Here is a 23,939-nt window from a genome sequence, read left to right as displayed (position 1 = left end):
CTTGGGTTGAGCTGCTCCCCTTGGCTATGGCGGGACCGCTTTTCTACCACTCGGTCAGTACCGTTGGTTTGTTTGCTTTACGAGCAGATGCTCGTTTGTGTGCTATTTGTTTGCTTTCCCTTCTCCTCGTAGGTTGATAGCTTAGCTTAGACTTGTACCCTTTGTATGATAACATTAGGTAGCAAGCTTTCCCCCTTAGCTTAGGTTTTCCTCATACATTCTTTAAAACACAAACCACACTCTTTGATTTTCTTTTCTTAAGAGCTTGTTATTTCCGCTCCATTCCCAACATAAGTCTCCAAAGGTCGAGCAGCGGAGTGTGAATGTAACTCGTTCACCTAAAAAACATAAAACAAACAAAAACTAGTTAGCCGAGTTACGGTAACTCTGATTCCGCAAAACGGATACGTAGGCAGCGGGGTAGGGCCCGTGCGAGCATAATCCTTTCTTTTCCCTACATTCTGCATTCATTTTAGTCCAGATTAGCGTAGATTTGTTACACACCCATAAATATAGACACAGGCGTGGATACCATCGAGTACGATGGGCGTGAGGGGTGCTAATACCTTCCCCTCGCGTAACCGACTCCCTTACCCTTTTTCTCTGGTCGTGAGACCGTTGTTTTGTTTTGTGGTTTGCTGGCATTCCCTTCCTTTTTAGGATAAATATGTTAGTGGCGACTCTGTTAATTTTCGCGGTAGCGACACCTGCATAACACTATATAAATCATGTCATGACATCAGTCAAGACATTAAACACCCAGGAATGTTTTACCACAAATGCAGCCAGCATGAAAACACTAACAAAAATGATTGGTCAAGGAGTTCCAATGAGAATGCTTGCTAGGGAAGAAAAATGGTGCCAAAAATCATTCTCAACCAATGAATTGATTTGATTAAAACAAGGAAACAGCCAACATCGACCAATGAGCTGATGAAGGTAAACATCGAATTGTTATCAACCAATGAGTTGATTTCAAAATACATAACTAACATCAACCAATGAGTTGATGAAAGTCGACACGTCTTGCTCAACCAACGGATTGAGTTTGATCAAAACAGGAAATAACCAGCATCAACCAATGAATTAATGAAGGTAAACAAACAGATTGTGATCAACCAATGAGTTGATTATAAAAAGACATAACTAACATCAACCAAAGAGCTGATGAAAGTCGGCATGTCTTCCTCAACCAACGGATTGAGTTTGACCAAAACACGAAATAACCAACATCAACCAATGGATTAATGAAGGTAAACAAATAGATTGTGATCAACCAATGAGTTGATTATAAAAGACAAACTGACATCAACCAATGAGCTAATGATGTCGACACGTCGTCCTCAACCAATGGATTGGGTACGATAAAAAAACAGAAAATAACCAACATCAACAAATGGATTAATGAAGGCAAACAACAAATTGTCATCTACCAATGAGTTGATTATAAAAGACCTAATTGACATCAATCCAATGAGCTGATTAAAGTCAACACGTCATCCACAACCAATGAGTTGAGTATGATAAAAATAGGAAGACACCAACATCAACCAATGAGTTAATGAAGGTAAACAATGATTTGTTATCAACCAATGAGTTCACTTCAAAAGACATAACTGACATCAACCAATGAGCTGATGAAGGTGGATAAAATAATTGTTACCAACCAATGAGTTGATTTCAAAAAGATATAACTAACATCATCCAATGAGTTGATGAAAATCGACATGTCATCTACAACCAATGAGTTGAGTACAATAAAAAATAGGAAATAAAACTGACATCAACCAATGAGCTAATAAGGGTGAACAAAGAAATTGCTACTGTTGCACCCCAAATTTTGCCCATATATTTTATTTCTAATTGACTTAAGTTTCACATTGCATATGCATACATATAGTTAGGTCATTAACTTAGCATACATTTGCATTCAATAAAGCATGGAAATCTAGTGAAATCAATGGTTTCGAGGCTAGAATTTTTCATAGTGGTTGAGGTATAAATATCATCCATTTTTCATAGTGGTTGAGGTATAGATATCATCCAAAGACTGGCTCTTCTCTTTTTTTAAATAGTGGATTGTGGAGTAAGATTCCCTCTTCTCAAACATATGAGTTTGTGCATGATATGAGGTGTGACTTCATTGATGCTTAGGATGCCAAATATTCAAGAGTTGAGATTTAGTTGTGAGTTTATGGCTGCGTCGATCATCATGGGTTATGTCTCAAACACTTGGGCTCGATTCATTTCATTACTTGGAGTTACGAGTTCTATGTGATCTTATGCAAACTTTTTGAGCTTTTATCTATACATTCGAATTGATGATGAAGGGAAATATGAAAGTTTTACTTTGTTTCTCAATTGATAATGAAGGGAAAGATGGAAGTTTTGTTTTGTTTCTCAAAAGACGAGCCATCATAAGGTTGACGCATCGCGAAGAAAGTCAATTTGAACTTTTGAAGTTCATAGTGAGTTTTATTGGTGCTTGACCATGATTACAATCTACAAGAGGAATTCTAAATAAAGTTCAAGATTAATATGGAGTACAAGCTTCTTTACAAGTTTTTTTGAAAGTTCGTATTACAAAACATACCGATTCAAATTACAAAAAAATCCATGCCATTCATTACAAAAAAAATTGAATTACAAAAGAAAAAGTCCATCCTAATTTTTCTTTGTTTTTCAAGCTTCTCCAAGACAATCCAAAACCAATCCCTGTAGCCTGCATAATCAAGAGAGCTCACGGTTCAGCTTAGCAATCTCATAAAACCGAAACTGAACCAGCATACAGCCCTGCAAAATAAACCAATCCTGCCAAACGAAAATCGCTTCAGCTCAATACGGGAAAAAACCAGTTCATAAGGGCATTGATTATAACATAAAACCAGGAGAGAAAATCAGATTTTTTTCACGTAACAGAGAGAGGAGATAACAAATCACATAGAAAATATCAGAAAAAGATAACAGAATTTCATTGAAGAAAAATCGGTAACTGAAAACCGTAACAAACTTTTGGAGCAATCTCCTTCACTCGGGAATGCAAAAGGCTTCAGAACCTTCAATCGGAATTGGGACAGAACAATCCTCACTCTTCAACCTTCATTCTCTCGATTCAACCTCTTCACTAATCAACCTTCAAACAACATCAACTCTCGGTAATCTCCAAATCTGCAAGAAACGAAAATCTCAATCACATAACAGAATCCTCATCTTTATCACTTCATCAACAAACTTGATCACCACCTTCAATAAAAAAAAAGACTTCAAAAACTTTCAAGAGAATCCGAAAGAGAGAAAAGAAGAGAGAATTGATAACACAGAAAAGAAAGCTCACAATCATCAATCTCCGATTTCATCCTCGACAGTTCATCATTAATCCTCGAGAGCTCTGCAAAATCTCCAATTAATCACAATCGTTCAACACTTGATTCAATCTTCTTCAATCCACTCTTCACGGTTCAGCAAAGTGTCATCATCAATCTTCAACCACAATCAACCGAAAGAGCGTAATCACTCAGAAATTCATCTTCAATCTTCATCGATCCGAAATCCAAATCCGCAACTTCGCACCGGCTTCGCGTCACAATAACATCCACCATCGGTATCTCCTTCAACAACAACTTCGTTTATTAATCATCATCTTCGCAACGCTCCTTCAATCTTCATAATCCTTCACCGAATTGCACACGAACAATATCACAACAATCTCGCACGTGTTCTTAATAATCTACAATCAACAAGAATAACAACTCAAAAAAGAACTCAGAATAGATGAGGAAGAGAGTTCGGGATTCAATTGAAGAGATGGGTGAGGCGATGAACTTCGAGGGAGATCGACGAGAACGATTGAGAGAGGAAGCTGAGATGAGAGTGTCGTTCGTTTGCGAGGATTAACAGCGGCGAACAGAATTTTGATCGGAGAGGGGAAAATACGGTCGCCGCTGCGTTTTGTTTGTAAGGAGAGGAGAGAAGATTTTCGGTCAAGAAGCTCAATGGTCATTACCAGTTAACCCTAATCCCTCTCCTTATTTAATTTTTTTTATTAGTATTAATTGAAATTTCAATGGGTTAATCAACATTAAAAATCTGATCATGGAGACCTATTCACGTGTTTTCTAGAGAGAAGTTAGACTCTCTCTCTAAAACTTATCGTGCTCCCTCCCTCCAAACTTTAGGGTTTGTGGTGGCTACTTCACCGGTCCCTCTGGTTCGTGCCCCAGTTTTTCTGGTTCCCTTCCCACCGTCTGTGGGTTTCTGTCCTTTCCTTGGCCTATTTAGGGGTGGTTGGTATCGTATCGGTTTGAGTAAGTCTCAATGGATCAATGGAAAAACATAGCTTTTTCCAAGGAGGAAGAGGAAGGTGTGGTGGTGGCGGAGGAAGAAGTGTGCGAGGAAGAAACATTTCAGACGACTATGGAGGGAAGACTCTGGATGGATAGCAGTTACAACGTGAGAGCTTTTAAGAGCACTATGGTTAATGCTTGGAGGCAAAAGAACCATGTGGAAATTCAAGATCTCAGCAAAAACCTCTTATTCAAGTTCGCTTCGAAGAGGGATTTGGAGTCAGTTCTAAAGAATGGGCCTTGGAGTTTTGATAGAGCTCTGTTAGTCTTGAATAGGGTCTCAGGTGAAGAGCAACTTTCAGATCTGAATATGCATTTTAGCCCTTTCCGGGTTAGAATATATGAACTCCCGTTGATGCTCCGATCTGAGGCCATGGCAAGGAAGATTGGGTCTATTTTCGGTACTTTCAAAGAGATGGATACAAGAGAAGCATGTAGGAATGGGCGCTTTCTGAGAATCAAGGTTACGGTGGACCTAAAATCACCACTGAAAAGAGGAACAGTGGTAAAATTCAAAGAGAAGAACCTGCGGGTGCATTTCAAATATGAGAGGTTACCGACTTTTTGTTTCGTCTGTGGGAGGATCGGGCACCAACTGAAAGACTGTGAGTCCCTGGAAGAGCTAATTGAAGAAGGTTTTGAGGAGCTGGAGGAACAGGATTTATCCTATGGGCAATGGTTAAGAGTTTCACCGTTACCCAAGATGAGTGAGCAAGTCAGGAAGAAGGAGTCCAGTTCTGGTACATGTAGTAAGAACTTGTTCAATGCCTCTTCCAGTCAGAGTAGATTCGATCCGAAGGAGAAAGGATTGCTAGAGGAAAATGAAGTGCAACAAAATCATGAGGGTGGAGATCCAGAGGGGCTTGTTTCAGAAAAATCAAAGGCAAATCTAGATGGGTTAGACATTGAGACAGTAGCTGAATCCTTGGGCGATGTGGATCTTTCTGTAGCAGAACGGTGGAAACCATGAAAAGGCAATTGGTAGCTCAACAAAAGAAATGGGTGAGGAAGAAAAGAGAAAGAAAAGCTGGTGTATCTCAAAGACGAGCGAAAGGAGGGGAAAACTCAAAAAGGAAACTCATTGATGTTATGATAACTGAAGGCTCTATTGATGATTGTGGAAGTGGAGAAAAAAAGACGAAAGCTATTAATGGAGAAGGAGCTGCAAAAATCTTGTCACCAGAGGTGGTGTTGGATATCCAACACCGCCTACCCCAGTGAAAATCTTGAGTTGGAACTGCAGAGGTTTGGGGCATCCTCGGGAAATTCGAGCCTTGTCAAGGCTCATCAAATTAGAAAACCCCTCTGTGGTCTTCTTGATGGAGACTAAATTGAAGGTTGATGAAATGGGAAAGATTTCTTTTAAGCTTGGTTACAAATTTTCGCAGTCTGTGGATTGTAGATGGAGTGGTAGAGATAGGGCTGGGGGTTTGTGTCTGCTTTAGAAAGATCCGGTTGTGATTCAAGTTCAGTATTTCTCTCAAAATCATGTGGGGGGCTTTTGTGAGATGGAAGATGAAGAAGGCCCTTGGTCCTTCACGGGTTTTTATGGTTTCCCGGAGGAGATGCAGAAATGAGATTCGTGGCTTTTAGTGGAAGAATTTTCAAGGAATCTGGGAGGTAAATTTCTGATTTTTGGAGACTTTAATGATACGGTCCAAGAGAATGAAAAGCGGGGTGGTAATCGCAGACTGCCTTCTCAATTATCGTGGGGCAGGCAAACTCTGGAGAATTGCAGGCTTATGGATGTTGGTTTCTCTGGCTACCCTTTTACTTGGACGAATGGGAGACGGGGACTGGACAATATTCAGTGTAGATTGGATAGACTCCTTGCTAACAATGCCTTCATGGAGTCCTTCCCTCTTTCTAAGGTTTTTCACCTTCCTAGATTTGGTTCCGACCATGATGTCCTAAGGATCGTAATAGAGAAGGAAAGTTTCCCAGATCGGAAGAAGCACCTTTTTAGATTCGAAGAAGTGTGGTTTAAAGAACCAAAGTGTGAGAGTTTGGTTAGGCAATTGTGGTCTGAGACTTCTGGTTTCATTTCTGACAAAAATAAATCTGTCCAAGCCCTCCAGGATGTCTTCAAACACTTGAGGACGAGGAACATAGCAAAAGAACTCAAACGCATTGAAGTTTTGCTCCAAGATGATAGAGAAATGGAGAATTACAAAGCCCTTGAAGCTCAAAGAAACAAGCTTTTGTTTTTGCAGGAGACCATGTGGAGGCAACGGAGTCGTGCTGTGTGGCTCAAAGGGGGAGATAGAAACACCAAGTTCTTTCATTACAAGGCTAATTGTCATACCCCAAAATTTGCCCACACTTTTCAAAAATGCGAACCTATTTCAAAAAATCGAATTTTTATAAAATTTCGGGTTCATTTACATTGACATCTTGAGTTTTATAAATATTTGATTTAAAGTCTATTTTAAAATATAGTATTACTCTTAAATTGCTTATATTTTAATAAATAGAAAATGCTGGCCGACGCTTCATACACTTTCAATTGGCTATTTATTTCAAACAAACAATATAGCACAATTGGTAAGGAAGTAAGGCTTGCAAACGTAAAGTCATGGGTTCGAATCTCACTTGATACAATTTAAACTCTTTTTTTATTTTTTACTTCCATTTTAAATTATATTGAAAAATCACAAAAATATATATTTTTTATTATTTAAATTGAATTTTCGTTTTCTATTTTAGGCTATTTTTAAATTATAATTTTTTTCATAAAATCTTGATTTTATACACTTTTAAGATTAGTTAATCAAATCACAAAATATCAAAAAAAGTTATCTCTTTTTCTATGTTTAGAATAGCATTTTTAGAAGTGGATTAATATTATTGATTTTTAAATTGATTACATATTATTCCACTAATTTTCTTTCCATTAATATTAATCTAATTGTTGATTATAAATAGGTCCAAAAAGAGACTATGAGGGACACGAATCCTAACCTACTCTCTCTCGGCCAATTTTCACTAACACTGTAAATACAGCCTCCTCCACCCAAAAAACACACTAAAAAAAATTCCAAATCTCTCTCATTTGTGTTGACCGAAACACAAATCCCTTAACAAAGTTTCATACACTGTAAATATTTTTCACTTTTCTATCATATTCACACCCATTCAAACCAGCAGAAATCTTCATCCATAAAACAACACCATAGATACCTCATCATAAAACACATGACCTACCAATTCAACATCCTTCAAATTACCACATAACACCATAACTCTTTTCAAATCATACCAAATAAAATAAATATAGCAATCCTCACCATCAATATAGTTTTTTATCATTTTATTTTCTGCAGGAAAAACAAGCTTCAAGGAGAGGAAAGTAGAAAGCTTTTAGAAACGTGATGCAACACCCAGTAACAAATTCGTAACATGCAGAAGTATCAACGCAAATCGCAATCCACCGCCGGACGACAATTCCAACTCAATCCACCGTGTTTCAGATCCAACACTACCATTTTTTATTCGATGGAAAGAGAGTTTGTCATGGCTTTGAGAGAGAGCATGATATGTTGTTGTGTTGCATAAGAGAGATTAGAAAGAAACTTATGGAGAGAAGGGTAAACTTTGTTTATATTATACATACGTGTTTATTTTTTAAGTATTTGTGTTTTTCTTTATTTTAATTGATTAGAATTCGTAATATTAAAAAAAATAAAAAATATGTGTTGCTTAATTAAAGTTATTTTTTAGAATTCAATTTTCTCTTTTTTTGCAAAAAAAAATGGTTTTAAAAAAAAATCGTTAATGCTTTTTTTTTTCCTTTTAGATTCATAATATTAAAAAATAAAAAAAAAATGTGTTGTTTAATTAAAGTTGTTTTTTAGAATTCAATTTTCTCTTTTTTACAAAAAATGGTTTAAAAAAAAATCGTTAATGTTTTTTTTTTCTTTTAGATCTTAATATAAATATATTTAGATTTTTCTTTTGTTTAGTTTTGATCATTTATTTGCTCCATTTCTCATCATTATTTTATGCTTCCATACTAACATTTTATTCTGGTTGCGAGGTACTACACTTGAGGCTTTCGGATTATTTTTATAGACGTTTACAAGTTACTTAATTTTGCACACTTAATCGTTTTATTTTTATTCGGTTGTTGTAATAATTTTTATCCCCATTTGGCAAATTGTAATCCACACCCCGAAGCCCTGTAATAGCATAGGATTTATATTTCTGCTTTTACATTCCGCACTTTATTTCCTATATATATTCAACTGCTAGTAACTAGGGTGTGTATGGCAAGACTAATTAACTTAACGTTAGCTAACCATAATCAAGATAAATAAAATATCTGAACTGAATACACTTTTTGCACTCACTCACCTCTAAGGTACGCCCCTCTTGGTTGCCTTTCGAAATAAGGTCGTGTCCCTCGAATGTAGAGGTACCCATTAGCAAAAGTCCCTCGATTAAAAATCATCGCAAAGATCATAAGTCCCTCGATGACCCACGATGTTGCATACGATGATGTGATCTAGTCCCTCGAATGATTGCCTACGAAACGGTGATTGTCCCTTCGAATTTGCTAAAGGTATCTCTACCTGTTGCCTTCAAACGACCTCGATGACCCTTCGATGACCCGCACGTCCAATATAACAAGGACTACCTACTTCTATATAGTATGGATAGTCCTGGGAACTTTAAAATTTACAGAAAAAAGACCAATCAATTAGGGTAGTGCTCTTAAATTGCCTAGCTCAATAAAAACATCTTTTCAATATTATTTCAAAAAAACTAAGGCTACGCATTTACGCTAAAGTCTTTATGCTCCTTTCAAAACAAATAAACAAACAAACATGAGCTAAGCAAATTAAGAGCCCGTAGATAACTACGGATGAAAAGGGTGCTTACACCTTCCCTTTTCATAACTTACCCCCCGAGCCCGTTTCTTTTTAAAAGAGGTCTTTTTCTGTACTTTTTACCCTTCCTAACATTGGACAAAATAAAAGTCGGTGGCGACTCATGCTCATCGCAACATTGTTTGCGAAATAAAAATAAAAGTCAGTTCACCGAGTTACAGAACTGGCGACTCTGCTGGGGAGTCTTTAAGAGGGGTTTACCTTAGGGCTTAGTTCATTATAAATGTTTTTTGTTTGTATGCTTTATTTTTAAAGGAATTGCTTGGGTTTGTTATTGTGTGAAAGGTCCTACACCCGGATCTAGTGTACCTTAAGTATGTGGCATGAGACCAGGGAAACCGTACGACATGTATCGTTATGGTTGAACTGGTGGCCACCGTTAGTGCGACGCTTTGGTTTGTCCTGATGGCCCTTGAATATGATCGAGGAGACATTTGGCTACCGCGTGGTGTCACAAGCACTAATTCGCCCTTAGAACCTTAGTGAACTTGACTTTGGCCTATAGGAAGTAGTGAGATGGCTGGCTTTGGATTCCTGACTGAAGCCGGTTGATACTCGATGCTACACTCATTGAGATTGGACTCAAGGGATGCTTTTGGCTGGCCGATTGAGTGTTATGTTGAGACAATGCCCACGAGAAAGATCAGGGATATGAGCACCCTAGAACCCGATCTTTATATAGGACAGGTTGAACCAACTAAACTTCAGTGGGGAGGGTACTTACCTTTGAACTTCATGCAAGCCTTTAAACCTAAGGCTACTTGTGTGACTCGTTTGTATTCATTATCTAACCGTTTGGTTTCCTCGCAGGATTTTTTTATACCCTAACCGCTTGGTTTCCTTGCAGGATTTTTGTGTACGCTAACAACTTGAACTCTTTACCTAACTAACCTTTTTCAAGGATCTCAAGTATTTAGGGCGCGCAATTCCAGGTGCCATCCTCAAGGGCCAGATTCCTAACAAGGGGCAAGAGGATTTATTTTCCTCTAGCCATATGTCTTCAGTTTATAGGCACCATACCTATCAAGGGGCAAGAGGATTTATTTTCCTTTAGCCATGTACCTTCAAATTCAGAGGTATCCCGAATCAGAGGCTATGACCCACTAGATATGGTGAGCTTGATTCTTAAAGAAGGACGTCCAAAGATGGAAGTCGAAGATCTTCAACAAAGCTGCAACTACATTTCAATGTTGCAGAATAAATTCCATAAAGATCCTTGAAAACATTGCATAAGCATTTACATGCATATCATTGAAGCATTTACATGCATATCATTGCATAACAGGTCCCTAAAGAACAAAGTTTCTCATCTTCTTCCGCAAATCCCTAAAGCTGGAAACTTACAACTCATGGCACTTGACCATTCGATTTATGATCGTCAGCCACTCCGAGACAAGGTTCAAAGCCTGATCGACACAAAGGTTATCATCATTTGTACCTGGAAGCCAAATTTGAAGTTCTCCTTCGACTCAATGGATCTTCTGAAGCAATAAGTCCATACGGAGAAAATCTCCTCAACTTTGACAATCTCTACATCATCATGCATGTTTATGCGTAGTCTTTCTTGTTTTGATTCAATACTGCTTATATGTCATGCTTGTTTGTTTTTGAACTATAATAATGATGCATTGAATATGTTTGTCTTGAAAAAATCCATTCGCTCTCGCTCTAATATGTTTTTCTTTGCTTGTGATACCAAACTCTCAGTGATAAAGCATGATGACTCTGAAGGGAGAATGACGAACATATAATACCCATAATCTTAAATGGTGTGCTTTCGAGTAAAACCTTGTTGATGATGTACAGGCATTGTTTCAAATCCAAACACTGGAGATATAAGGAAGTTAATCCCTTGTCAACCCATTTGAGCCTTGAAGTAGGAGTTTCTTTTCTATACGAAAAACCCTCATATTTAACCCAGGGGCAGGGTAGTATTCAGTTAATTTGATTGAGCATTCAAAATTCATCAGGAGCACGCGTCTAAGGATACAACAATGATTATCTTTCAAAAGGTTGTGGAAAATTCGAGACCGCGATGGTCATCTCTCGCAACAGGAGGTCAAAATATGACAATGCAACAACGACTATCCCTCGTCGACCAAGAAATGAGGCAGTTACAATCTTTCCAACAAATTGAAGACGTGTCAGGATCATACGACTTGTTCAAAAAAGAAAAGAACGAATAAAAAAAAAGAAAGAGAAAAGAAAGCCCGCTAAGTCAATAAATTGAAAACATATGACTTAGGCAAAAGTTATGGCATCCCGCTGGACTTCAAACCCAAAATTCAAAAGAGTTTGTCCAGGCAAAAGTTAGGGAAATATAAAAAAAAAATCCTCAACAAAATGGGCAAAGTCGTGTGACTATAAATTCAAAGAACAAGTCGTGTGATCAAACACAAAATACGAAGGTAAAGTGACTGCCATGTCCAGACACCTCATTGATTCCTCAATCATCTCAAACTCCTCTTGAAGGATGAATGCTCGCATTGAGTTAACTGAACTTAGGTCGAAGAACATCACGAAGGGGGTGGGCACCAATAAAATTTTGAGCCTAAAAATCCTTTTTTCTAAAAATCGTGAACCTGGCCACGTTACAACCCTTAAAAGTCCTAATTGAAGCAGGGTTAATTCGAAAGCATACTGTAACGAGAATACGGTAAACCGACTCCTAGGAGTTTTGCTAAAACACTTGAGTTGGTATCACACCACATTTCACAAAAAAAAAAAATTGATGTTTTGACATCCTTTCAAAAAAAATTCTTCTTTAAACTTCAAGACAAACATGCACCTTGCATTAGAATTATATTTCTCATACCAAACATTCTTTGCATATGAACAAGTATTTGACACCAGGAAAGCTTCCATCATGAGCTGCTGATGAAAATTTTAATCCTTTCAAAGGACAAGTTGTCTTCAGAACTTCGTTGAGTTCGAGCGAGAATATCTCAAATTCTGATCACCCTCAGGGGCACAAAAGTAGTTGGATACTTCGTTGAGTAATAGTTTAGTCAATCTGGGGCAATCAGGTCAATATTTGAAGAATCTCTCAAAAGTGTTGAACAATCAGGGGCATTCACCCAAGCATAGTTGAAAATTACCTCCGACCCGGATTAATCAGGGGCATTGTTCCTAAGTTCATGATACTGGGGCATGTTACTTATAACAGCACAAATCTCAAGAAGCCCTCCCGACAGGCATGCTTTAGAAGTACTCCGAGAAGCAAAAATATCTCCTACGATAGGCTCAGTTGGCTAAAACGCCAATACGTACAAAGGGCATGACATGTTATTATCCAATTCATCTGGGGAAGTCAAGTCGAGATTCAAAGAATCTCTCAAAGGTGCTGAAGAGCCAGGGATTTATTTTCCCCGCAAAACACTGTTGCAATCTGCTGTCGTCTATTGCATTCATGCATCATATACCTCGTGGCATATGCATAACACTCTCATTCATTTCAAAAAACATACAATACATTACATGCATCATGACATTGCACAAAAGCTAACTTTTCCTTTCAGGTCGACCAACCGGTCATGAAAATATCATTTACAAAACCAATTTCTATCAAATATACAGTCTGGAAGCTTGAACCCCAGATTCTCAACAGATATGCTCCGGAAGCTTGAACCCCGGATAATCTGAATTCTACGACAGAAACGTTTCGGAAGCATGAACCCCGGATGTTCTGAAATCTACGGCAGATATGTTTCGGAAGCTTGAACCCCGAATGATCTTAATTCTACAACAGATATGTTCCGGAAGCTTGAACCCTGGATAATCTGAAATCTACGACAGAAACATTCCGGAAGCTTGAACCCTGGATGTTCTGAAATCTTCGACAGATATGTTTCGGAAGCCTGAACCCCGAATGATCTGAAATCTACGACAGATATGTTTCGGAAGCCTGAACCCCGAATGATCTGAAATCTACGCCAGATATATTCCGGAAGCCTGAACCCTGGATGATCTGAATTCTACGCCAGAAACGTTCCGGAAGCTTGAACCCCGGATGTTCTGAAATCTTCGACAGATATGTTTCTGAAGCCTGAACCCCGAATGTTCTGAAAACTACGACAGATATGTTTCGGTAGCTTGAACCCCGAATGATCTGAATTTTACAACAGATATGTTCCGGAAGCTTGAACCCCGGATAATCTGAATTCTACGACAGAAACATTCCGGAAGCCTGAACCCCGGATGTTCTGAAATCTACGGCAGATATGTTTCGGAAGCTTGAACCCCGAATGATCTGAATTCTACAACAGATATGTTCCGGAAGCTTGAACCCTGGATAATCTGAATTCTACAACGGAAACGTTCCGGAAGCGTGAACCCCGGATGTTCTGAAATCTACGGCAGATATGTTTCGAAAGCCTGAACCCCGATTGATCTGAATTCTATGGTAGATGTTTCGGAAGATCGAACCCCGAACATCTATGAATCTCTATTCCAAATATACGTTTGGAAGCTTGAACCCCAAACATTCTGAAGATCTATCATATACGCGCCATGGGAAGCATGACCCCCCAGGTTGCTGACAAGCATCTCAGTTAGGTGGCATCTCTAAGCCCATCTCAGACAGTTCTCTGTCAACCTCCAGATGGCATCTTTAAGCCCATCTCATACAAAAGTCCCTCCATCAACAAGGGCAAATTTCTGGGTATTCTAGTGTTCAATCCTCTTCCACCATCAGATTCCGATAGGCAAACAAGCCAATCTACATCCTCAGGTTTAAGAAGATTGAACAAGGGCAGCTGTCATACCCCAAAATTTGCCCACACTTTTCAAAAATGCGAACCTATTTCAAAAAATCGAATTTTTATAAAATTTCGGGTTCATTTACATTGACATCTTGAGTTTTATAAATATTTGATTTAAAGTCTATTTTAAAATATAGTATTACTCTTAAATTGCTTATATTTTAATAAATAGAAAATGCTGGCCGACGCTTCATACACTTTCAATTGGCTATTTATTTCAAACAAACAATATAGCACAATTGGTAAGGAAGTAAGGCTTGCAAACGTAAAGTCATGGGTTCGAATCTCACTTGATACAATTTAAACTCTTTTTTTATTTTTTACTTCCATTTTAAATTATATTGAAAAATCACAAAAATATATATTTTTTATTATTTAAATTGAATTTTCGTTTTCTATTTTAGGCTATTTTTAAATTATAATTTTTTTCATAAAATCTTGATTTTATACACTTTTAAGATTAGTTAATCAAATCACAAAATATCAAAAAAAGTTATCTCTTTTTCTATGTTTAGAATAGCATTTTTAGAAGTGGATTAATATTATTGATTTTTAAATTGATTACATATTATTCCACTAATTTTCTTTCCATTAATATTAATCTAATTGTTGATTATAAATAGGTCCAAAAAGAGACTATGAGGGACACGAATCCTAACCTACTCTCTCTCGGCCAATTTTCACTAACACTGTAAATACAGCCTCCTCCACCCAAAAAACACACTAAAAAAAATTCCAAATCTCTCTCATTTGTGTTGACCGAAACACAAATCCCTTAACAAAGTTTCATACACTGTAAATATTTTTCACTTTTCTATCATATTCACACCCATTCAAACCAGCAGAAATCTTCATCCATAAAACAACACCATAGATACCTCATCATAAAACACATGACCTACCAATTCAACATCCTTCAAATTACCACATAACACCATAACTCTTTTCAAATCATACCAAATAAAATAAATATAGCAATCCTCACCATCAATATAGTTTTTTATCATTTTATTTTCTGCAGGAAAAACAAGCTTCAAGGAGAGGAAAGTAGAAAGCTTTTAGAAACGTGATGCAACACCCAGTAACAAATTCGTAACATGCAGAAGTATCAACGCAAATCGCAATCCACCGCCGGACGACAATTCCAACTCAATCCACCGTGTTTCAGATCCAACACTACCATTTTTTATTCGATGGAAAGAGAGTTTGTCATGGCTTTGAGAGAGAGCATGATATGTTGTTGTGTTGCATAAGAGAGATTAGAAAGAAACTTATGGAGAGAAGGGTAAACTTTGTTTATATTATACATACGTGTTTATTTTTTAAGTATTTGTGTTTTTCTTTATTTTAATTGATTAGAATTCGTAATATTAAAAAAAATAAAAAATATGTGTTGCTTAATTAAAGTTATTTTTTAGAATTCAATTTTCTCTTTTTTTGCAAAAAAAAATGGTTTTAAAAAAAAATCGTTAATGCTTTTTTTTTTCCTTTTAGATTCATAATATTAAAAAATAAAAAAAAAATGTGTTGTTTAATTAAAGTTGTTTTTTAGAATTCAATTTTCTCTTTTTTACAAAAAATGGTTTAAAAAAAAATCGTTAATGTTTTTTTTTTCTTTTAGATCTTAATATAAATATATTTAGATTTTTCTTTTGTTTAGTTTTGATCATTTATTTGCTCCATTTCTCATCATTATTTTATGCTTCCATACTAACATTTTATTCTGGTTGCGAGGTACTACACTTGAGGCTTTCGGATTATTTTTATAGACGTTTACAAGTTACTTAATTTTGCACACTTAATCGTTTTATTTTTATTCGGTTGTTGTAATAATTTTTATCCCCATTTGGCAAATTGTAATCCACACCCCGAAGCCCTGTAATAGCATAGGATTTATATTTCTGCTTTTACATTCCGCACTTTATTTCCTATATATATTCAACTGCTAGTAACTAGGGTGTGTATGGCAAGACTAATTAACTTAACGTTAGCTAACCATAATCAAGATAAATAAAATATCTGAACTGAATACACTTTTTGCACTCACTCACCTCTAAGGTACGCCCCTCTTGGTTGCCTTTCGAAATAAGGTCGTGTCCCTCGAATGTAGAGGTACCCATTAGCAAAAGTCCCTCGATTAAAAATCATCGCAAAGATCATAAGTCCCTCGATGACCCACGATGTTGCATACGATGATGTGATCTAGTCCCTCGAATGATTGCCTACGAAACGGTGATTGTCCCTTCGAATTTGCTAAAGGTATCTCTACCTGTTGCCTTCAAACGACCTCGATGACCCTTCGATGACCCGCACGTCCAATATAACAAGGACTACCTACTTCTATATAGTATGGATAGTCCTGGGAACTTTAAAATTTACAGAAAAAAGACCAATCAATTAGGGTAGTGCTCTTAAATTGCCTAGCTCAATAAAAACATCTTTTCAATATTATTTCAAAAAAACTAAGGCTACGCATTTACGCTAAAGTCTTTATGCTCCTTTCAAAACAAATAAACAAACAAACATGAGCTAAGCAAATTAAGAGCCCGTAGATAACTACGGATGAAAAGGGTGCTTACACCTTCCCTTTTCATAACTTACCCCCCGAGCCCGTTTCTTTTTAAAAGAGGTCTTTTTCTGTACTTTTTACCCTTCCTAACATTGGACAAAATAAAAGTCGGTGGCGACTCATGCTCATCGCAACATTGTTTGCGAAATAAAAATAAAAGTCAGTTCACCGAGTTACACTAATCAAAGAAGGAAAACTAATAGGATTAAGAAACTCATCGATGTTAGAGGTAAATGGTGGAGCGTCCCTGTGCATTGTGAAAGGATTCTGCTTGACTATTTTGAAAGAATTTTCTCTTCCTCAGGCCCCTCAAATATCCTCGAAGCGTGCGGTAATTGTCAAGGTAGCCTTACTGAAGACCAAAAAGTCTGGTGTGATCTGGCTTTCACTGCTGAAGAAGTTAAGGCAGCTGTTTTTCAGATGCATCCTAACAAAGCCCCTGGTCCCGACGGATTACCGATTGTGTTCTTCCAAAGATTTTGGAATATTGTTGGAGGTGAGGTCACTAATTCTGCCTTGAGTATTCTTAACAACGGTCAAGACCCGACTTTGATTAATTCGACCTTCATCGCTCTTATCCCGAAGATTAAACATCCTAGACTCCCTCAAGACTTCCGCCCTATCAGTCTCTGCAATGTCGTGATGAAAGTGGTCACAAAGGTCATCACTAACCGGTTTAAGGAGTTTCTGCCTGAAATCGTTAGTGAGGAGCAAAGTGCCTTCGTTAAAGGCCGTTTGATTACGGATAACACTCTTATGGCCATGGATTGCTTCCATTGGATGAAGAACAAAAAAGTTGGGAAGAAAGGAGTTATGGCTTTGAAGCTGGATATGTCCAAAGCATATGATCACATTGAATGGGACTTCGTGGTCGGGACCCTTGAAGCTTTTAACTTCCCTTTGGGCCTAATTCAGACTATTAAGCGGTGCATTTCCTCTGTTTCTTATCAGGTCCTCGTTAATGGCCACCCGAGTAGGAAGTTCACTCCGGCAAGGGGTCTCCGCCAAGGTGACCCTTTGTCACTGTACTTGTTTATCCTTTGTGCTGACATTTTTTCAAGTATGATTCATAAAGCTGCTGCCTCTAAGGACCTTCATGGAATCCAGGTTGCAAGGAAAGCTCCAGTTATTTCTCACATGTTTTTTGCGGATGATAGCCTTCTTTTTTCAAGGGCCAACGAGGAGGAAGCAGACAGAATTCTCCAACTTCTCCAGATTTATCAACAAGCTTCAGGGCAGGTGGTCAATATTGAGAAGTCCAAAGTCTCGTTTAGTAGCAACGTCAGTGAAGCGTCTAGGGAGGTTATACGAAGGAAGTTGGATTTCAAAGCCGTGGGAAGCGATACGAGATATTTTGGTCGCTCAAAGAAAGCTATTTTGTCTTTGGTTGTGGAGAAAGTGTGGAAAAAAGTCAAGGGGTGGAAGGAAGGATTTTTGTCCAAGGCATGGAAGGAAGTCCTTATTAAGGCTGTGGCACAAGCGATTCCGACGTTCATTATGAGTTGTTATAAACTCCCTGATGGTGTCTGTGATGAGATTGAATCAATGTTATCCAGGTTTTGGTGGGGGTCAAAAGAAGGTGAGAGGAAAATTCACTGGATGAGTTGGGACAAATTGACTCATTCAAAGAGCGACGGTGGTATGGGCTTCCATGGTTTCAGGGATTTCAATACTAGTCTCCTGAGTAAGCAATTTTGGAGACTTTGGCAAGGAGATGGATCTCTTGTGGAGCAGTTTTTCAAGGGGAGGTACTACCCTAGGAGCTCTATTGCGGAGGCGGGTTTGGGTTACAAACCAAGCTACGCCTGGAGGAGTATTTATAGCTCTAGAGATGTTGTTTTGAAGGGGTCTAGATGGCGTATTGGAAATGGTGAGCGGGTGAAGATATGGACTGATAACTGGGTTCCTTCTTTACCGGGTTTCAAACCCCTTAGCCCTTTGGTTCCACAAAACACTGATGTGTTGGTCAGTTCTCCTATTGATAGTGACCTGTGTTGTTGGAAGATGGACTCCTTGAAGGAGTTGTTTGGTGAGAGTGATGTTGCTCACATAGCTTCTATTCCCATTTCTAAGGTGGTGCGGAACGCTGTGAAGCACGGAGACTTCTCTATCAAGACTTCGTATCATCTTCTTGGAAATGCTAGATGGAGCAGCATCCCTGGCCCTTCGGTTAGTGATGAAGAAGGCTTATAGAAACTATTATGGAGAGCACCTATTGAGAATAAAATTAAGGAATTTTTGTAGAGGTTAGTTAAAAACATTTTACCTTTACGGATGAACGTTTGCAAGAAAGGCATCACTCTTAACCCCTCTTGCCCTCTTTGTTTTGAAGAGGCTGAATCGGCTAACCATCTTTTCCTGCGGTGCGATTTTATTAAAAGAATGTTTTTTGCGCCCCCGTTGGGAGTGAGGATCTCGGCTGTTGATGAGGTAATGGTTTGGTTGATGAGGATTTTTAGGAGCAAGGATATCAAGCTTTGCCAAGTGATTAGTATTGGGCTGTGGAAGGTTTGGAAAGCTAGAAATGATGTCGTCTTCAACAAGGTTCGGCCATGTCCTATGCTTGTTGCTAAAGATGTGTGGCTCTCTTCAATTGAGTTTGATAGCTGCAAGACTGATTCTGTGGATCGTTTAATGCCAGCGCGGGTTGAGCATCTGTATGGTAACTCTTGGATTATCCAATCAAATGCAGGTTGTTTTGAGGGAGGGATAGTTTCTCTTGGTTGTGTCATCGAGTCTGCCAAGAACGGAATTTCGGTTGCAGCTACCCAGAGGCTCACTAGTTTCATCAACCCCGGTTTGGCTGAAGCTCTTGGGATTCGGTGGGGAATGCAGCTAGCTAAGGACTTCAAACTTGACGATGTGGTTTTCCAGGCGGATGCACTTGGTGTGGTTGACTGCGTCAATTTTGATCATTACTAAGCTCCTTTTTGCAATCATAATCATAAAGCAAACATTCACATAAAACATCTCTTAATGATAAAATGAATAATAGGGCAACATAACATTAATAACCAAACACATAATGAGCACATAGCTCAATTAATATCCTTACACAACCACAAGGTACGGTAGAATGTTGTTCAACATAAAATAAAATAAAGACACAAAATACAATAAACTTGTTCATGAAAGTGTGGAAATGGTGAATGCATGAAAAAATATTAAAAGGGAACACTAGGCATCAGCATCATCATCTCCTTCTTGAGCCGGTGGTGGTGGTTGAGCCGTATGAACTGGAGGGAATGGGTAGTGTTGCATGAAGGCACTTGTGAAGGAGGAGAGTTGGTTGCTCTGTGCATCCAACATACCATAGAGTGTGTTGTACCGTTGCTCTTGAAGTGTTGAGTAGGTTGTAAATTGAGCACCTTGCTCAGTGACACGAGTGGTCAAAGTAGTAAGACGCTCATTCATCAGATTCTGATTCTCAATTTGTTGAAGACGCATAGCCTCCATCAAATTTGTAATGTTTGAGCCGGCATTTTCAACACCCACATCTTCATCTTCATCTTCACCTTTATTTTCTTCCTCTTCATCAATATTCATTTCATCCTCATCTTCTCTATTGAGGTCCGGATTGTTTCCTCGTAGAACAGCTCCATAGGCACTCGTGGCTCGATTGTAGAAGAAACCCATCATTTTCAGTGTCTTCTTTGTGAATTCTTGGTCAATTGAGATGGACTTCTTGGGGAGCCGCTGAGATGGAATATTGACTTTATTAAGCACCCATTGGATGAAGGAGGCATATCCAATAGCAGTGCCTCTACCTGACTCCTTCAATTCAAACATACGCTTCACTATAAAATGAGGCCAATTTACCGGAATTCTGCTCTTGATCAACCAAACTAAGTACACTTCTTGTTGGTCAACACGAGAATATCCACCTTGTTTAGGTCGGATGATTCGTGCCACAATCCATTGTAGAATTCTATCAACAATGTTTAGGAGACCTGTAGTAGCGGACAGAGGGAAAAAATTGCTTTGAACTACATGGTCAGCATGAGGACGCCTCAACATGTTGTTTAAAGCAACATTATAGTCAAATTGGGTCAACACGTTTGTATCAGTTACAGTGACAGCATTCTCACGGAGTGGAAATAGACCTAATTGTATCCAAGTGTTGTCGGTGATGGCGTATGTGGTTGTACCCATCTGAAAGTTGAAGGAACTGCCTTGGAAGTGTCCTTGCATACCATTGTAGAAAACCCTTACCAAATCCTCATCGTAATCATGGTTTAGTTCAAGAAAAGTGCCCAAATTTTGAACTTCAAGTAGTTCCATTACCTGTTGAAGATGAAGTCTTCGTAGAGTTCCTGTGAACAGCATGAATTGTTTGATGACTTTTCAGTTTCTGAAATGGGAGGAGTAGGATTCCACAAGTGCATCAGGAATAAGAAACAAAGCATCCTCAATGTCTGGTTGTGGTTGAGAAGAAGAGTCCTCTCTGCTTGCTCTCTTTCTCAATGATTTGTGGGAAGCCATGGATGAGTGAGAGGGAGGAGATGAGTAGTGCTTAAGGTTTGTGTGAGGGGGTCGACGCAAGGAGGAGAAAGAAGAGAATGAATTTGCTTTGTGTTCCCTTTTTAAATGTAACCTAATTTTGAAATTCTGCGAACGATGCGTCGACCTATGCAGTGAATGCGTCGATGCATTAGCCTTAATTTTTTTTTTAAAATTATTTTTGAATAGGTCGACTCACATAAGGAGTAGGTCGACCTAAGGCTTGAAAATTTCAAAATTTGGCTGTATGCAATGAATGTATGCATGTTATGACCAAATCTTGCATAGAATAAACATATTGATGAACAAATTTCAACTTTACCATAGTGATATATTAGCATGAAGTGAATCTAAGGTTGAAACGATATTATCTTTACACAAGAGATAGGAGAAACAAGCCCTCACATATCTTTCAATGATCATTTAAAAAATAGTGAGAGCATAGATAATAATAATAAATAAAGCATATGCAACTACTCATAGTTGCAACCTATCCGATATATCAAGGATGCCAAGTTCCCTACGGATGTGAAAGAAGGGCTCGGTAGCTAGTGGTTTTGTAAAGATGTCGGCAAGTTGATTTTTGCTATCAACATGCTCAAACACTACATCACCCTTCTCAACATGATCCATAACAAAATGATGTCGAATTTCTATGTGTTTAGTGCGAGAGTGTAAGACTGGATTTTTGGTTAGATTTATAGCACTTGTGTTATCACAAAAGATAGGAATATGATCAAGCTTGACATTGAAGTCAAGTAATTGTTGCTTGAGCCAAAGTATTTGAGCACAACAATTACCAGCCGCCACATATTCCGCCTCGGCGGTTGACAAAGTAACGGACACTTGTTTCTTGCTATGCCAACTTGTCATACCCCAATTTTTGACCCTAAGATCATACATCATTCGCATTTCAATCATCAATCAAGATCACAATCTTGAGGTATCATTTTTCCTTTGAGGGGAATCATCAAGCACTTTTAGCTTTTTATTTGTTTTATACTAACCCAAATACCAAAAACATTGCTTTGTTTCTTTGTAGGCTTTTGTTTTGTAGGTACCAAGCCAAGACATGCAATAAACAAGGCATTTTTCACATTTTTGACTGATGAAATCGATTTCCCTTCTGGGTAAATCGATTTCCCTGCAGCAGTTTTCAACAAAATCACATTCTGGACAGCATGAAATCGATTTCCCTCTTGGGTAAATCGATTTCCCTAGTGTATTTTGCGCCAAATTCTCTTCTGGAACAGAGTGAAATCGATTTCACTCCTGGGGAAATCGATTTCCTTAAGGCGAAATTCAAAAAATATAAGGAGGGAAGCTTGACATCATTTTGGCACCTTTTTTATTTGATCATTTTACCAATTTTCCACCACATCAAAATTAATCCCTTCATTAAACCCACTTAAACCTCATTTTACCATTTCTTACCATTTAAATACCACTTTAATCACCAATTAAACACAAGCTAATTATCAAATGCAAAAAGACCAAACTACCACTACTCTTGCTCAAATTCTATAAATAGAGGCCTCTACTCTCTCATTTCTCAAGCTTTGATAGCCAAAAAATCCCTTGCAATTTCTCTCTTCATCCCTACCAAATTCACCAAAGCTCTTTGTTCTTTCATAAAGTTTGTAAGTCACATATTGAACCTCACAAACTTTGAGCTAAGCCACCATCCATTTCACTCTTTTTTCTTCAATTGTTGAGAGATCAAGATTTGTGTTGGTGATTCTTGAAGTACATCTAAGTTTTGTTCAAGATTTGGTAATTTTCTTCATCCTTTTTCATCTATCATAATGTGATTCTTTTGTGCTTGTGTGTGATGCATCTTTGATGCTATATTGGTGCTATTTGATGGTGATTTGATGGAAAATCCGTGCTCCAATTGATGTGTGATCATAAGGTGTTTGTATATTTGTTCAAGTCAAGTTTCATGCCTTTAAATGCTGTTTTTGCTGAAATTTACACTGAGGAAATCGATTTCCTTAAGGCTGAAATCGATTTCCTGCTGAACGTAACTTGTTTTTTTTTAAAACTGCACTATGGAAATCGATTTCCCCTGCATGAAATCGATTTCCAGCAGGGAGAATGTGGTTTTTTGCCTTTTTTGTGCTTGTTTTGGCTTCCTTCTTCCTCCACTTCATTAATATCATTGGATCTAGGGTGTTGATAGGTTTGAAGTGACTTAATCCACCAAAATGGATGAGTGATATTAATGATAGTGTGAGTTGATTATCAATTTATGTCTTCATTCTTATTTTCATCTTATTTTCTTTTGATCGATGAAAGTCTTAATATCTTGAGAATTCTATGGATTCTTGATAAAGACTAGATCAATTTATGTTTTCATTCTTATCTTTTTCATCTTATTTTCTTTTGATCGATGAAAGTCTTAATATCTTGAGAATTCTATGGATTCTTGATAAAGACTAGATCAATTTATGTTTTCATTCTTATCTTTTTCATCTTATTTTCTTTTGATCGATGAAAGTCTTAATATCTTGAGAATTCTATGGATTCTTGATAAAGACTAGATCATCTCTTCTTCTCCTTCTTATTTCTTTTGATTGATGATCTTGATACATGGAGAGTTCTCCTACATTTGTCCCGACTCGATAAAAAAAGATCAAATATGGAAGAGAATTGTATGCGGTTGATTTATGACTTATGGAAATTTATCGTGTAGTCGCTATGATTTTATCAAGCTTCTGATAAGTTTCCATTGAATTTAAATCCGAGTACATCCTTCACTCACCATCGATCTTCATTACTAACTTTGATAACATACTTGACAAGTTTCAAGATGGTTATCTTTAACATCTAACAACTAACTTTAATTTCCGCAATTTATTATACCGCTCTTTATATT

The 23,939-nt window shown here is 37.8% G+C and overlaps 1 protein-coding gene across 1 annotated transcript; it reads left to right on the top strand.

Moving 5' to 3' along the window:
- Window positions 1-4,314: 4,314 nt before the first annotated feature.
- On the top strand, window positions 4,315-5,313 carry LOC131627861 (uncharacterized). The gene has a single exon (XM_058898722.1). It carries the CDS (start codon window positions 4,315-4,317, stop codon window positions 5,311-5,313), a length of 999 nt encoding a protein of 332 aa, XP_058754705.1.
- The last annotated feature ends 18,626 nt before the right edge of the window (window positions 5,314-23,939 follow it).

The sequence above is a fragment of the Vicia villosa genome, unplaced genomic scaffold (assembly GCF_029867415.1).
Source record: "Vicia villosa cultivar HV-30 ecotype Madison, WI unplaced genomic scaffold, Vvil1.0 ctg.000406F_1_1, whole genome shotgun sequence".
NCBI classification, from domain to species: domain Eukaryota; kingdom Viridiplantae; phylum Streptophyta; class Magnoliopsida; order Fabales; family Fabaceae; genus Vicia; species Vicia villosa.
The sequence above is the reverse complement of the archived record's forward strand: the minus strand, read 5'-3'. Positions and strand labels throughout refer to the sequence as shown.

Excerpts from the sequence above, each read along its gene's own strand:
- LOC131627861 (XM_058898722.1), top strand. The coding sequence starts at position 4,315 with ATGGATCAATGGAAAAACATAGCTTTTTCCAAGGAGGAAGAGGAAGGT.